This window comes from Wyeomyia smithii, chromosome 3, assembly GCF_029784165.1.
Source record: "Wyeomyia smithii strain HCP4-BCI-WySm-NY-G18 chromosome 3, ASM2978416v1, whole genome shotgun sequence".
NCBI lineage: Eukaryota > Metazoa > Arthropoda > Insecta > Diptera > Culicidae > Wyeomyia > Wyeomyia smithii.
Window position 1 is genome coordinate 95,586,530 of NC_073696.1, and position 14,392 is coordinate 95,600,921.

The 14,392-nt window shown below is 37.9% G+C and overlaps 2 protein-coding genes across 3 annotated transcripts; one reads left to right on the top strand and one right to left on the bottom strand.

Moving 5' to 3' along the window:
• The first annotated feature begins 3,291 nt into the window (after positions 1-3,291).
• LOC129729485 (cytochrome c oxidase subunit 6C) lies at positions 3,292-3,955 on the top strand. Its single transcript, XM_055688093.1, has 3 exons — positions 3,292-3,427; positions 3,566-3,732; positions 3,799-3,955. The coding sequence occupies exons 2-3, from the start codon at positions 3,566-3,568 to the stop codon at positions 3,866-3,868; spliced, it is 237 nt and encodes a 78-aa protein (XP_055544068.1). The 5' UTR covers positions 3,292-3,427; the 3' UTR covers positions 3,869-3,955.
• Positions 3,796-6,197, bottom strand: LOC129729484 (fidgetin-like protein 1). 2 transcript variants are annotated; one of them, XM_055688092.1, is made up of 4 exons: positions 5,944-6,197; positions 5,630-5,880; positions 5,286-5,575; positions 3,796-5,227 (listed from the first exon to the last, which is right to left on the bottom strand). In XM_055688092.1, the coding sequence occupies exons 1-4, from the start codon at positions 6,084-6,086 to the stop codon at positions 4,115-4,117; spliced, it is 1,797 nt and encodes a 598-aa protein (XP_055544067.1). In that variant the 5' UTR covers positions 6,087-6,197; the 3' UTR covers positions 3,796-4,114. The 2 variants fall into 2 exon arrangements, with proteins under 2 accessions (XP_055544067.1, XP_055544066.1); XM_055688091.1 differs by having other exon boundaries at positions 5,286-5,880.
• Positions 6,198-14,392: the final 8,195 nt, after the last annotated feature.

The window sequence follows — 14,392 nt, forward strand, 5'->3', positions numbered from 1 at the left end:
AAAGCTCTTACCGAGATTCCGAAAAACAGAACTGTCAAAATAACCCATGGTGTTTCGGTGTAGATGTAAAACCAGCAGGTTTTGCGGCTGATTATTATTATTATGTAAAAACCTGCAGACTAACTTGAATATTGAGTAAGTATATTTTTTTTAGATCTTGTTTTTTTTGCTGCGAAGAATATTAGAAGACAAAGGATTAATTCAATTGTTTCTTCACTCAATTTTGTAGGTTATCAACTCGCTTCGCAGGATGGAAGTTGCAGAGTGGCAGTTGTTACTTTTTTTCCTGGAAGCAATACAACTGTCCCGTTTTCACTAATGCTCTGTTTAGTTGAATCAGTTTTCTTAATAAATAATAAATTCATTTGTATATTTAACGGTTTTGATCATATTCTGGGTTTATCTGGAAAAATCGCAAAATACGTGCTTCAGTAAGTTTTACCGAAGTTCTCGTAATAATTTGACAATTAAATTTTCCGAGTTCCGTAATTATTTATTGAGTATCTCGGTAAAACATCACCGAGAATCTCGTTAAAGTTTGACAGGTTTTCAATTTTTAGTTTTACGGAATCTCGGTTTTTTATGTATTACCGAGATTTTTACCGAGATCTCAGCTGTTGAAATCTCGCTAATGTATTTTACCGTACTCGGTGATAATATCTAATTGTGTAGGAAATACGCGAAAGAAAAATCAGTAATGGGGGACATAGCAATTTTAAAATACTTTATTTGTCGTTCAAACTTGCTCTTAAAACATGACTGTAGCAATCAAACAAATCACAGTTCAATTTAAAACCTGAACTAGACTACCACAACATGATCTACCACTACTCTCTCCCACTCTGCGAGAACATTCCAAGCCAGGGGGTACAATTGATTTGGAAAATATCGCCAAGGGGTACGCGGTCAAAAAAAGGTTGAAAACCGCTGAATTAGATAATTATTTAAAATTTTGATAAAGAAAATTGGAAAATTAAAAGTTTACAATTTCACAATCAAACCTTTATGCCAAACACTGTCGAATGCTTTTTCTATGTCTAAAAGAGCAGATCCAGTGGAATAACCTTCAGATTTGTTAGCTCGTATCATACTAGTAACTCTGAACAATTGATGAGTAGTGAAATGCCCGTGGCGAAATTCAAACTGTTCATTAGGGTAGGACACAATATAAATTCTAGCTGGCATGCACTTCTCATGTACCTTATGGGTCCTATAACAAGCGTGTAACTTTTCAGACCGATCGGTGGAACTATATTTTTGCGCCCTATTTTCAAAGTTTCCATACGATTTTGAATGGGAAAATCCACTTTTTCAAAACTTATTCTCTAGAGATTGTCCAGTTGGCTTTTAAAAATATATCGATACATGATATTTGTAGGAAATCTTCCTGAGAAAAACTCTTCTGAAGACTGTAAGGCGCTTCAATGCTTGTTGAAAACCCAAACTGATTGAATGTTTGACGAACGGCTCACTACTGAATTGGGTTGTTTAGCTATATCAGTTTTTATATCATCTGAAAGATCTGCATCGCTACAATGACAGTTCGTCCATATACCAACTGTCATTGTAGCGATTTATAGCGAATTTTTATTCTTTATTTAAAAATCGAAGAATAGTGATATAGTATTAAAAATCACGTTTTGCTCAGAAAATAACATTCTTTCAGATGATATATAAAAATCGGAAATCCGTGAATAGCTAAATAACCCAATTGAAATGAAAACCTTTAAACGAGTGCGGGTAATCAACCGACTATTAGGCTTACACTTCTTCACACGAGCTCTAATGTCTTCAAAATTGAGACATGTCTTCACATTTGGCATCCCTGTCATAACACGCGAACCAGAGTTATATTTCCACAGGCCAGCAGTAATGTCACTTTGTGCTCGGTCAGGGTTATATTTTTCATAAGCCAGCAGCAGAAATGTCATTTTGTGCTCTACCAGCATTATATTTTCGAGCAGCAGAAGTGTCACTTTGTGCACTACTTGCCAGTTAGTGAAAATTTAAAAAATCTAATTTTTCAATTTAAAAATCAGAGAAAAATCGTAAAGATTGAAAAAAAAGGTGGTGCTCATCCAGCTTTTTACGCACCATAATGGCGGGTGCTATAATGCGCGTTCGTAATTTGTGAACCTCTCTGCTTACATCAGATTCGTGATTTCTGCAGTTTTGGCAACATTGATGTTGCCAGATTTATTGTTTTTCGTGCGAAATATATGAAGAGTCAAACTGACGTAAGCAGAGTTGTCAAAAGGGTTGGTAACATATTACGAATTTTTCATTATAGCGTCCGCCAATATGGCGCGTAAAAAGCTGGATTGAAATGTCGTTCATCGATTAGTATCCAGCTTTTTACGCGCCATAATGGCGGACGCTATAATGAAAAATTCGTAATATGTTACCTACCCTTTTGAAAACTCTGCTTACGTCAGTTTGACTCTTCATGTGTTTCGCGAGAAAAACAATTAATCTGGCAACATTAATGTTACCAAAACTGCAGAAATCACGAATCTGACGTAAGCAGAGAGGTTCACAAATTACGAACGCGCATTTTAGCACCCGCCATTATTTTTTGGCAACGCTGTTTAGTTTGTTTACATCGCCGTGATTTACTGTGAAAATTACTGTGTTTTACTAGTCTACAGTGATTTTTTGCGTTGTAAAATAAGTTGCACCAGCATAATTGCCCGACTCTCGTTACAACTCTCGAAAAAGTCTAAGCTTCGATTTTAAAAGGCGCGCTGCAGAATCCTACTCTACTTTTTAGAGCGACTTTATCGGTTGTTCTTGTTTGGCTATTTATTCGCAAATTGTTTTAGTATGTCTACCGCTCGTGATCATTGTGCTAAACCAGTAAAAGGTGATGAAGAATCCATCTCATGAGTGGTACGTCTGTTTGTCTGTGCCCGAGGGTCTACCTGAATTTTTTTTTTTTTGAGGTGAATAAAGCGACACAGAGAAATAATAAAACTAAATAGTAATAAATTATCAATAAGTCCGTCATTTTGTGCTGTTGTTTTGTTTAATGGCTATTGTTTTATATTCAAGATAATGTCCGCTGCGAAAGTGATCGGATAGTTCATGAATCAAAAAAAAATCGTGGTGACGACCGGCGAAACTATTTGACATGTCTGTGATTTGTGAATACATCACATCAAAGCTTCAACTCGATCTTAAACAGAATCTACTATGACATTTTTCTCTGTCATGTTCAATAATGTGAGCAAATGTGAGCTTATCGTGAAACTCGCTTGAAAAAGCAAGTAGAACATATTTTTCTTTGTCATCAGTAAACTGCATGCTTCGAGGTCGAGCTACAAATTTCGTTTTCTAGTCATCATCATTCCAATTTGTTCGCAGCTTGTCTGTTTTCAGGTATTTCTAAAGGCGATTTTTCAAGCAAACTTTTGTTCTTTTATAAAAGGTAATAACTCGTGAATTGAATTTATTCCTCCGAAATCTTGTTACTTTTCAAACAGTGTAGTGTAGACAATAATAATACTGCCAAATTTCGAAGCTGCACTAAATTGTTCCCAAACAAATTACGTAATTTCGTTTTCAGATGTCGGAAGTCACCGCGAAAATTCCGAAACCAGTCCTCCGCGGATTGCACAATGCCTCAATCAAGCGTAACCTTATCGTGGCTGGAGTGCTGTGCGTGATTTCTGTGGTTGTTACTAAATACGTATATGTTGAACCAAAGAAACAGGCATACGCCGATTTCTATAAGTAAGTTCTTAGTTTCTTCACATGGGTAAGGTACAAATGATTTTATTCTCTCCTTTTATCCACTAGGACCTACGACGCCAACAAGCACTTCGAACGTATGAAGAACGCCGGACTGTTGCAATCTGTTAAGGATTAAGAAGGAAGTATGGCAATAGTTCAGTCGTTTATTGTGCGTTTATTTAAATGAAATAAAAAAATAACTAATCGGAACAATTTGCTTTAATCTACCGAGATAGATTATTGATCTTCAAAACTCAAGTGATAAAATCAAATTTGCAAGCTAAATATTATCTAAATCTATTTCAAAAGTCGGCATCAGTAAAATTTGCTGCAAGCTGAGATTACAGAATGGACATGTCAATCTATAGAATACATATCTCGCTTATAACACGTTAGATGCTCCCGAACCATACATTTGATCCCATTTTACATATTGGGACAAATCGCTCTGCGAAACACTTGCACGAACGCGCCCAAGGGCAGTCCTAAAATCCGCATAACTAACCGGTCGAACATCGTCCTTTCCTATCAATCCAAGCTGATCGAATGGAATGGAACGAATTGGACCCATCGAAGCTTCGTGACATAACACTTTCATATCAGCACCCGAAAATCCCTCAGACAATTTACCAATTTCATTAACTTCCTCAGGAGTCAGAGAGTTCTTCTCATTGGCTAGTAACCGACTAAGAATTTGAATTCTGGCGGGCAACTCCGGTAACGGGATGTACAATCTTTTCACCATTCGCCTTCGAGCAGCTTCATCGAGCTCTTGGGGTCGATTTGTAGCTCCAACAATTAGAATTCGGTCATCCTCAGCCGTAGCTGCACCATCGAGCTGGATCAAAAACTCCGTTTTCAATCTTCGCGAGCTTTCGTGTTCCGTTTCTGATCGCTGACAGAGCAGCGAATCTATTTCATCGATAAACACAACGGCTGGTTGATGAACCGCAGCCACAGCGAACAAGGCCCGTACCATTTTTTCTCCATCGCCAATCCATTTAGACGTCAGTGACGAAGCACTTATGCTGAAAAACGTTGACTTTGACTGGGAAGCTATGCATTTGCCTATCAAGGTTTTGCCTGTTCCTGGAGGACCAAAAAGTAATATTCCTCTCGGTGGTTTGCGTAGTCCTGTGAAAATATCTGGCCTTAAAATGGGCCAAACTACTGCTTCTTGGATAATTGTTTTCGCATACTCCAATCCGGCTATATCGTCCCAACAAAGGGGTGAAAACCGATCCATAATTTCGCTGCGTATTAATTCAATCATTTTAGGCTCAATATGACGCAAACGTTCGTCTACCTCCTCCTCTTCACTATTCTGACTGTGACTTGAGGAAGCTGGTGAGTTTGTAGGCTTAGGTACCTCTGGATTGCCTTCTTGTCTGACCGGACAAACAAATTTACTTCCTAGAGTTCGACGTCCACCGAGAGATTTCTTACCATAGGAAAATAAAGGTGTTTGCCCAGGTGGATTGATATTTCCATATTTCTACAAGAAACACAAAATTATTACATTGCAATTTTTTGATTAAAAATTCAACACCAACCTTAATATTTTGGATTTGCAATTCGTCTTTTGCTGTCCGGAAAGAGTTGCCATTGATATTTTGACCTTTCTCGCTACACTCGCTCGACATTTCATTATTATTCGAAACACCAGTTGTTTCTATTCTAGCAGAAGGAATTTTTGGTGTGAAGGATGAAGTTGTCGGCGCGAAAACACGACGAGAAATTTCTTCGACTGCAACAGACTTCAGTTTACTGATGCCGGGAAGATGTGATGAGCTTTTAGCAGTGTACGAGCATTTTGGTTCGTCGTTTACATTATTTTTCAAGCCTGTGAAATCATTCTTATCTAATTTACCAAAAATCTTTTCAACAGTTTCTTTACTTAATTCCCAGCTTGAGCAATCTTCAAAACGTCCGCGGCATGATCTCTTATCGGTTAAATAGTTTAACGGGTCTCCGAGACCGATTCCCGGCAAACCATTGTTATCGTCCTGTTCATCGCTATTGTTTCTCGTTTCAAGTAAAGCGATTACATCTTCGCAGTAGTTATTAACCGAATCCGGATCAATGACCGCATCTTGGTAAACGTCCAAATGTTGCTTCAAGAGTAAGCTAGCAAATCTTTCATCATTTCTAATAAAAAAAAACAACAAAGTTGAATTTCACTACAATTTGAACATTAAAAATACCACTAACGACTCTAAGGCCTCCGCGTAAAGTTGAGAAGTCACGTTTCGGAGACTTTCAACTTTCTTAAATGGATCCTGTTCCTGGGCGCTTTCATCAAACGTATTCAAAAGCCCACGAATGTAATTCACCAGTTCATCCGAATCGCCCATAACTAAGTTTTGAAGATTAACAACTCTCGCAGATTTTAGTGATAGAAACGGAAATAAACTAAAATTTAGTTATTTACTATTATAAGGAAGGTAAATTGCGCCAACCGCAATGATTGTTATCAAAACATACCTTTTAAAAAGGTCGCGTGTAACTAATTAAGCGACATCTACATACAAGTAGTCGTAACAACGACAAACCTGAGTTTACTCTCTTCTCTAGAGTGCCTGTAAATATATAGAGTGGCGATACTGTCAAAATTGGAATAAAAATTATCTGTCAGTGTCATTCCGATTGAGCAAACAACCTATTAAACACGTGTGGGAAAAAGAGAAAGGATGTTCAGTGTTACCAGTGTTACCAACGATACTTTGGATGGCACGGCGCCACTCTAGTTATATAAAGGCACTCTACTCTTCTCTATCATGATTCATACCATTTTACGAACTGACAGGTGTCACGGATCCTGCTGATATTGATGCTGCTTTTACGTGCGTTATCTCAGCGGTTCCGAGCCAATGAGGTATACAAAGGTGAGGAAGAAGAAGAAAGTCTGTATTAGTAACGAAAAATCACAGGAGGGTTGTGTGCACGACCGCAAGGTTGAAGTAGAATACTTTTATAAGAAAGATAACCCGGCTGCTTGCGTGTCAGTCATTTTGAAATCGGATTTGTTTCGTATATACCGATTGTTAAGCACAGTATCAACAAATCCTAATAAACATAACACAGCTGTGCATTTGCAGCAGCATCAAACCTCAGTTGCAGTTTATTGATAGCCATTCATTATGCTCTTCCAAATACATTTAGTAGCCTTAAAAAAGGCTGATAGCTGCTATTGCAATTTTCATTCAATTATTGCATAAATGCTTCATGGTCAGATAGCGTGCGATATTCGCTCTGACATAATAAATTTTTCGAACGTTGTGGAATGATAAAACTGGCTAAATTATTTCCAGTTATACCAACGTACAAAATACAACGTTCGAAAATTTTTATTTCGTATGTCGTAAAACTCATGTAGGAAAAACACATCTCATTCATTCTGAACCCGCCTTTATTTACAGTTCCTACAGTTTTTCTCAGTTTCGTAACACGGATGTACAAAAACGATTTCTTCTGGAAATTCTGTCGAGCCGGACCGATAGAGATCTCATTAAGGCAACAAAACAATATGTATTGTGTCGTGTTGTGCGGCTTGGAAGAAAAAAATGTTCCCGTCCCCGTGTCGCATGGAAGCAAATTGTCGCGTGTTTGATATTGCCGATGGTAGACATGAGTATGAAGGTTGAAATTCTGCTGGGATGTCTAACCATAACCGTCTTCTTCAAGGCGTTACATCCTTGTTAATGAAGTGTTGTGAATTTTCTTAAACAGACTCAGCATCGTGAGCAGAACGTGCCGAACTTTTCTGTTTGAAATCGGATTTGTTTCGTATATACCGCTTGTTATGCACGGTATCAACAAATCGTAATAAACATCACACTGCTGTGCATTTGCAGCAGCATCAAACCTCAGTTGCAGTTAATTAATAACCATTCATTATGCTCTTACAAAAACATTCAGTAGCCTTGAAAAAGGCCGGATGCTGCAATTGCAATTTTCATTCAGTTATTGCATAAGTGCTTCATGGTCAGATTTACCCGCTGCAACTGCTTCTCGCTATTCGTAGCCAAGCCACAGTTGTAGCCGCTATACGCTGCCATTGGTATCCGATGTCCCTGCATCAGCTGGCCCAGCTGCTATCGATGCTGAGATCCGCTGCAACTAGTACGCTATCCATTGCTACCCCACAGCTGTGGCCGCTATCCGCTATCGCTGGTATCCACTGCACTGCTACTGCTGCTGCTAAGGAATAACTGCTGTTGTCGCTGTCTAGAATTATTATGAGCGGCTTCGGCTGAAACAGGCTCTTATATAGGCCAAATAGCATATTTTCAATTGCAAGGTATATGATTCTGTCGACCGTGCTTGGGAAGCAATCATATAACGACCAATCAGAGGTCGAATTTTTCGTTTTGACAGGGCTTGACTATTTTCAATAGTACAATAGTTTGAACAATAAAATTACAATTATCTTCATTTGGGATGAATATTAGAAGATTTTCCAATCTATTGCTTCAAGAACGAAGGAAATCCATCGAATACTAACCGATTTGTATGCATTTGAAATTGGACATATTTTTCTCTTTTTTCGGTTTTAGATCTTCATTTCACATCCCTATGCAGCCGAACTTCCTGAGAGAAGTATTCTACTTCAAAAAAGGTAAACAGAAGCACGTGTTGGGGTTGTGAAGTAGATCTTCAAAAACATGAAAATGCCATTTGGAATTGTGTTCCGCATTGTTCAACGACGCAGGTAGGCATTTTCAGCCGTAAACTGTCATAACTTGTGAAAATTTCTTGAAAAAAATGTATCGAACATTGATTTTTGGGCATTGTTTTTTGACTTCTACGTTATCACTGTTAACAAAAAAGAAGCCCTTTAAACCCGAGACACAATCCATCTCCGTACCTTTCTATATTCCATTGGTTCCGAGCTTTCTGTCAAAATTTCATTCATGAATTGAGTTAAGAAACGTCTCGTAAAATGGTCTATAAACATGTACACTGAAAATAAATCGCACGCTAATCCATAATGGTTTTTGCATATGAATGTCAATAAATTAGCCCAATCATTTTATTATGTCGACCTATATCGATTTTTATTGGAATCCACGGTATTTTAACGTTTTTTTTTGCTTTTGACGTGTGAAAGCATTGAAATCTGAGTGGAAAATGATTGATTTTGGTATGCATGACATGGCAAATCGAAGTGTAAGACACTTGATTTTGTGCTGTGCACTGAAACGCAAGTGTATCCCCCGTAGATATGAAATGTTTCATCTATTAGCACAGAAGTAAGTGGCAGTAACGTGTCGATTTTTTACAGTGTATGATCTGGGATGTAGATTATTGCAAGATGACGTCATCAACAGAATTTTGACAGTTCAGGGAGCTCGCTTTCCAGACCTAGAAAAATCTTTTCGATGGCGACGAAACTAGATTTTGTTTGCTAAAGCCTGTATTACACTCTTTGACCAAGCGTCAAATAATTGTCATTTTTTGACAGATAAAAGTTTAGTTAAAGATAATTGTTTGTCACTCTCCAATTTTTCAATGTGGCAAACACCTGCAAACAACAATCATGATGTCAAATAAATTTTACCACACGCTCCCTAAAATGAATTCAAAAATGATTAGAAAACAATTCATTTCCATAAAAAGTTAAACAACACGAAAATTGAGTAACTCTGTTGTTATTCAAAATTGTGTAACCATAGTATGGGCAAATGCTGTGTATTTATTATTCAGAATGATGTATCCAATTGAACTCATTTTTTGTGTTTAATAAAACTCATTTAGTTCTTAAAAAATATCAGTTTATGAGTACAAAATTATCCATTTATTGAATTTAAAACTACTCAGTTTTGAAATTAAAACCTACACCGATTTAGATTATGGAACTATCAAGTTTTTGAATAGAAAAATATTCATTTTTGAATTTAGGACTAACCATTTTCAGAATTTAAAAGTACTCAGTTTAAGAATGGAAAACCACTCAGTTTTAAATGTGATGTTAGCGTAGAAAGGGAGGTTTGTGCCAGTAACAGTCAGAACAAAACAAAACTTAGGTTACATTCTATCTGAACGGTGTCTAATTATATTTATTTTTTAAGTATATTTTGCTCTTTTTTTGTGATGCATAATCACCTGATATTTTACTCTCCCACAAATTTCCTGATGACACGAACAACCTGAAAACTTTTGGTTCCTTAGAATGAATAATGAAAAAAGTTTATATGTGTACCTTAAAGCTTTTTAAAATGTCCGTGACCACCTTCTCAGCGATTTTCTCATTTTTTGGAATCACTCAAACAGCCACAAGAACAGATAACACGGCCGCAAAGGCTAAATAATGGCGCACAAATGTTGAATCATGGTGCCGCCTTTTCACTCGTGTCAAAAAATGGCGTCGTTTTTTCATGCTTAGTACTCAAAATTGAGTTATAGTGGTAAATTCAAAAATGAGTTATTCTAGATTAATCTAAAATCAGTGTAAAAATTACACAGAATCACCAAATGCGGTATTCATTTTTTGACGTTTCCATGCAACTTATGAAATTGAATTAAAACTAATTCATTCGCCGTGTTACTTTTCACGAGCGTGCATTATGTCAAAACGTCAAATATTTGACCATTGGTCAAAGAGTGTAATACAGGCTTAAGGGCGTCGTTGTTTTGTTCCATTTTTTGGAACAAACTCAAATTCACTGCTGCACTGATTTTGTAAATTCTGTTTTATACCAGGTCTGAACTGAAAATTTGATCGACTGGTTTTGATCTATTTTTGTCACTTTTTGGAACAGGGAAAAGATAGTTCTTAAAACCTTTTGCACGCTACTCAAAAACATCATCCACCAAGGGGGTCATAGATATATATACCTCATTTTAGGATATTTTTTCCATATAAGCGTTTTAAGTGTGTGCGTGTGTACAAAATAAAAATTTTTCACAACAAATATTTTTCGTTATCTTCGTCAAAATACTACGCACCAAGGGCAAAATACTACCTACGACCTGCAACATAAATTATTCGATCATATACCAACCCATCCTGAAAGAATCTCACTAACGTTTGGTATAAAACAACAAGATATGTTACACCAGTGCGTGAAAGTTGATCTATATTAGTTATTGGTGAGCTGGGATATGTACAGCGATACGGTAGAATACGTTGAAAACTGCGAAACTTGCGCTCAGTTGTACAGGGAATATCCCCTCTGTCATCAAGGGATTCTCCGGACGGTCCGTGGCAAATTCTTCAAGTTGACTTCCTGTCCATTCCTAGATGTGAGTTTGGCGATTTTTCAGTTTTTGTGGACACCTATTCACGATTCCTTTCAGTGCTCGAAATGGAAAATAAATAGGCCGAAAGCTCGAACTAACTTTTTACGTGCCATAATGATGGACGCTACAATGAAAAAATCGTAATATGTTACCTATCCTTATGATAACTCTGCTTACGTCAGTATGGACTCTTCATGTATTCCACCGGGAAAACCATAAATCTAGCAACATCAGTATTGCTAAAACTTCAGAAATCACGAAATTGATGTAAGCAGAAAGATTCTCGCGTCATTATGGTGTGTACCCGAAAAATAATTTACAATGTATTTTGCGGTAAGAACAGTAAACGGAAAATGTTTTTATTGTAGCAATAATAAACACGGTATTTTCACTGTAAGCTTGCAAACGATTGTTGTCATTAACATGTTATAACAACGTTTTTTGTTGTTGAATCTACCACCGACAGTAGGGTGTTATTATTTCTTTTGATTACTTACTTTACTTTTAAGGCGACAGACCGATTATCGATCCAGTGCCGAATCCAGAATACGTCGCCATGTCCCTCGGTCTTGGGCTGCTATCCTCCAATTGCCCCTAACACCTATTTCGCGTGCATCCTCGTCGACAGCACACATCCAACGAGTGCGGGGTCTACCTCGAAGTCGTCGACCTCTATCAGGATTCCTGCTAAATATAGCCTTCGCTTGACGCTCATCCGGCATTCTCGCTACATGCCCAGCCCACTGAAGCCTGCCGTGTTTTATCCGCTTGACTATATCCGCCGATTTGTATGCCTGGTACACTTCATGGTTCATGCGTCTGCGCCAAACACCATTGTCTAGTTTGCCGCCGAGGATTGAACGCAAAATCCTACGCTCAAAAACACCAAGAGCTCGCCGATCAGCCTTTTTCAGCGTCCATGATTCATGGCCGTAAAGAGCCACCGGAAGAATCAGTGTTTTATAGAGTGCTAGTTTAGTACGGATTTGCAGACTGCGGGACCTTAGCTGGTTACGTAATCCGTAAAAGGCCCTGTTTGCGACTGCTATCTGCCTCTTTATCTCACGGCTAACCTCGTTGTCACATGTCACTAATGTTCCCAGGTAAATAAATTCGTCGACTACTTCAAATGTTTCCCCATCTAGCACCACCGCAGCACCAACATCCGACGGACTACCACGCACTCTGCCAGCCACCATGTATTTCGTTTTGGCAGAGTTTATGACAAGCCCTAATCTCGCAGCTTCCCTCCTGAGAGGTCCGAAGGCCTCTTTCACAGCTCTACGGTTGATACCAATGATGTCGATATCGTCCGCAAAACCGAGAAGCATCTGCGACTTCGTAATGATGGTGCCGCTTCTCTGCACACCAGCCCTCCTTATAGCACCTTCCAATGCGATGTTGAACAATAAGTTCGACAGCCCGTCACCCTGCTTCAAACCATCTAACGTCACGAACGATTTCTTTCGATAAGAAATGTCAAAAGAAATACATATTCTACTGAATTTTCTTAATTTAAATAGCAAAACTATTGAAAAAAATCGATTTCGAATTTTAACAACTGCAAGTGGTTTTAAGACATACCCTACCGTCAAGAAATCATGACACAGGGAGGCCAGGTCATTTTTCAAATATCCTCACATTCCACAAATAATGTCTTTATACTTAGGAAATCTGTAAACACACACTTAATTTATCCCGGCAAACTTCCCAACAGCTGATGGAGCTCGGCGAAATTTCTAACAAGTGTCAGCAATATATTTCGACGAACATTCAGCAAATATATCGATCTACCGTAAACCAGCAGGTATTGAATTTCGTTTGCCGAAGTTCTTGAAAATTCTGCCGAAAACTTGTAGAACATTTCGCTGAATTTATCGGCTGTTGAGTTCTCGGCAATAAAATCTAAGTGTGCATGGTCCCCGTTGAAAGTTTACAAAACTTCCAGTGACACATTAAATCGAGTGAGGTTAATCAACCGATTATAAGGCTTCCACTTATTCACACCATATCTATGTCATGGCAACTGCTTCCTGAAGCCGCCGCTGATGATGATGACGCTAGTGTTGAAAATATGGTCTTAAGATCCGTTCATTGTGCCACATCAGTAACACGCGGATTTATTTAATGCTTTTAAGTATATTGAATGTAGGGTAATCCGGAACGTGTTAGAACATGTTTGAACGTGACCATTTATGTCCTGCACAAATCCATAAAACTTTCGAAACAAAACAAACGCTCTTCGCGCTTCGCATTTCTACACACCACTGGCAGCAACAGTTGATCTCGCATGGACGGAGCTTAACCGGCTGTTTCGCGAGCATTGACAGCCTTTTGACGTATAATCGGGCCAGAGAGCCAGAGAAAAACGGCTTCAAGCAAAATGTATGGGAATGACATTCGTGACAGGGATGTGATTCACACGCGCTCAAATGTTTTCAATATTAAGACATGTCGTCACAACTGGCATCCCTGTCATGACACGAAACCAGGATTATATTTTCCACAAGCCAGCAGCAGAAATGTCACTTAGCTTACTATCAGGGTTATATTCCCCAAAAAGCCAGCAATAGAAATGTCACTCTGTGCACTACTTTCCAGTTAGTGAAAATTTAAAACAAATATAATTTTTCAATTTTAAAATCAAAGAAAACTCATAGAGATCTAAGACAAATTACGTAATGCCTACTGAAAGGTCGGTTATCGATTAGTATAAGAAAAAGCAGGTATTTTTTCAAATTAAAACCCCCTATTATTTTACCATGAAAAACATTGTCAGTGACTTCTAAATGTAAGGGGAAAAATGCCTGAAAAAAATACTGTTAAGATACATAACGACCCCCCTATTTCATGGTAAAAATGGCAAAAACGATTGTTTTTTATTGTTGTGGACAGTGATATTTAATGTAAAATTGATGTATTCACAATGAAAAACATAGTTAAATTATGGTACAACTATGAACAATTACAGCAACTCTTAAGGTTTTTATAATGTTTTTTTTTTCGGGTAAAAAACTGGATTCAGATTGTCCTAGTCCAAATCTAGTATTTAATGGCGGTCTCTATCATGCGTGTTCATAATATGCAAACCTCTCTGCTTACGTCAGCTCTGAGATGTCTGATGAGTTGGCAACACAAATGTTGCCAGATACTTTTTATTATGATACAATACATAAAGACTTCAAACTGACGTAAGCATTGACAACCTTCATTATACACGCTCGTAAATAATAACTCATGAACTGAGCAACTCTGACTCAGTTTAGAACGATGTTCGTAGACGTCAAAAAATGAGTAGAAGTCCTTTTTGATTTTGAGTAACTTCGACTCACTTTTTGGGTTCCCTTCATATAACTAGTAATACTAGAGTAACGTCGCATATAACGACGTCCATTTTGAAAGATGATTACGATGTGCT

Excerpts from the sequence above, each read along its gene's own strand:
- LOC129729485 (XM_055688093.1), top strand. The coding sequence starts at position 3,566 with ATGTCGGAAGTCACCGCGAAAATTCCGAAACCAGTCCTCCGCGGATTG. Across the intron at positions 3,733-3,798 it reads GCATACGCCGATTTCTATAA|GACCTACGACGCCAACAAGC; the intron begins GTAAGTTCTTAG and ends TTTATCCACTAG.
- LOC129729484 (XM_055688091.1), bottom strand. The coding sequence starts at position 6,086 with ATGGGCGATTCGGATGAACTGGTGAATTACATTCGTGGGCTTTTGAAT. Across the intron at positions 5,881-5,943 it reads TACGCGGAGGCCTTAGAGTC|AAATGATGAAAGATTTGCTA; the intron begins GTTAGTGGTATT and ends TTTTTTTATTAG. Across the intron at positions 5,228-5,285 it reads TGCAAATCCAAAATATTAAG|AAATATGGAAATATCAATCC; the intron begins GTTGGTGTTGAA and ends TGTTTCTTGTAG.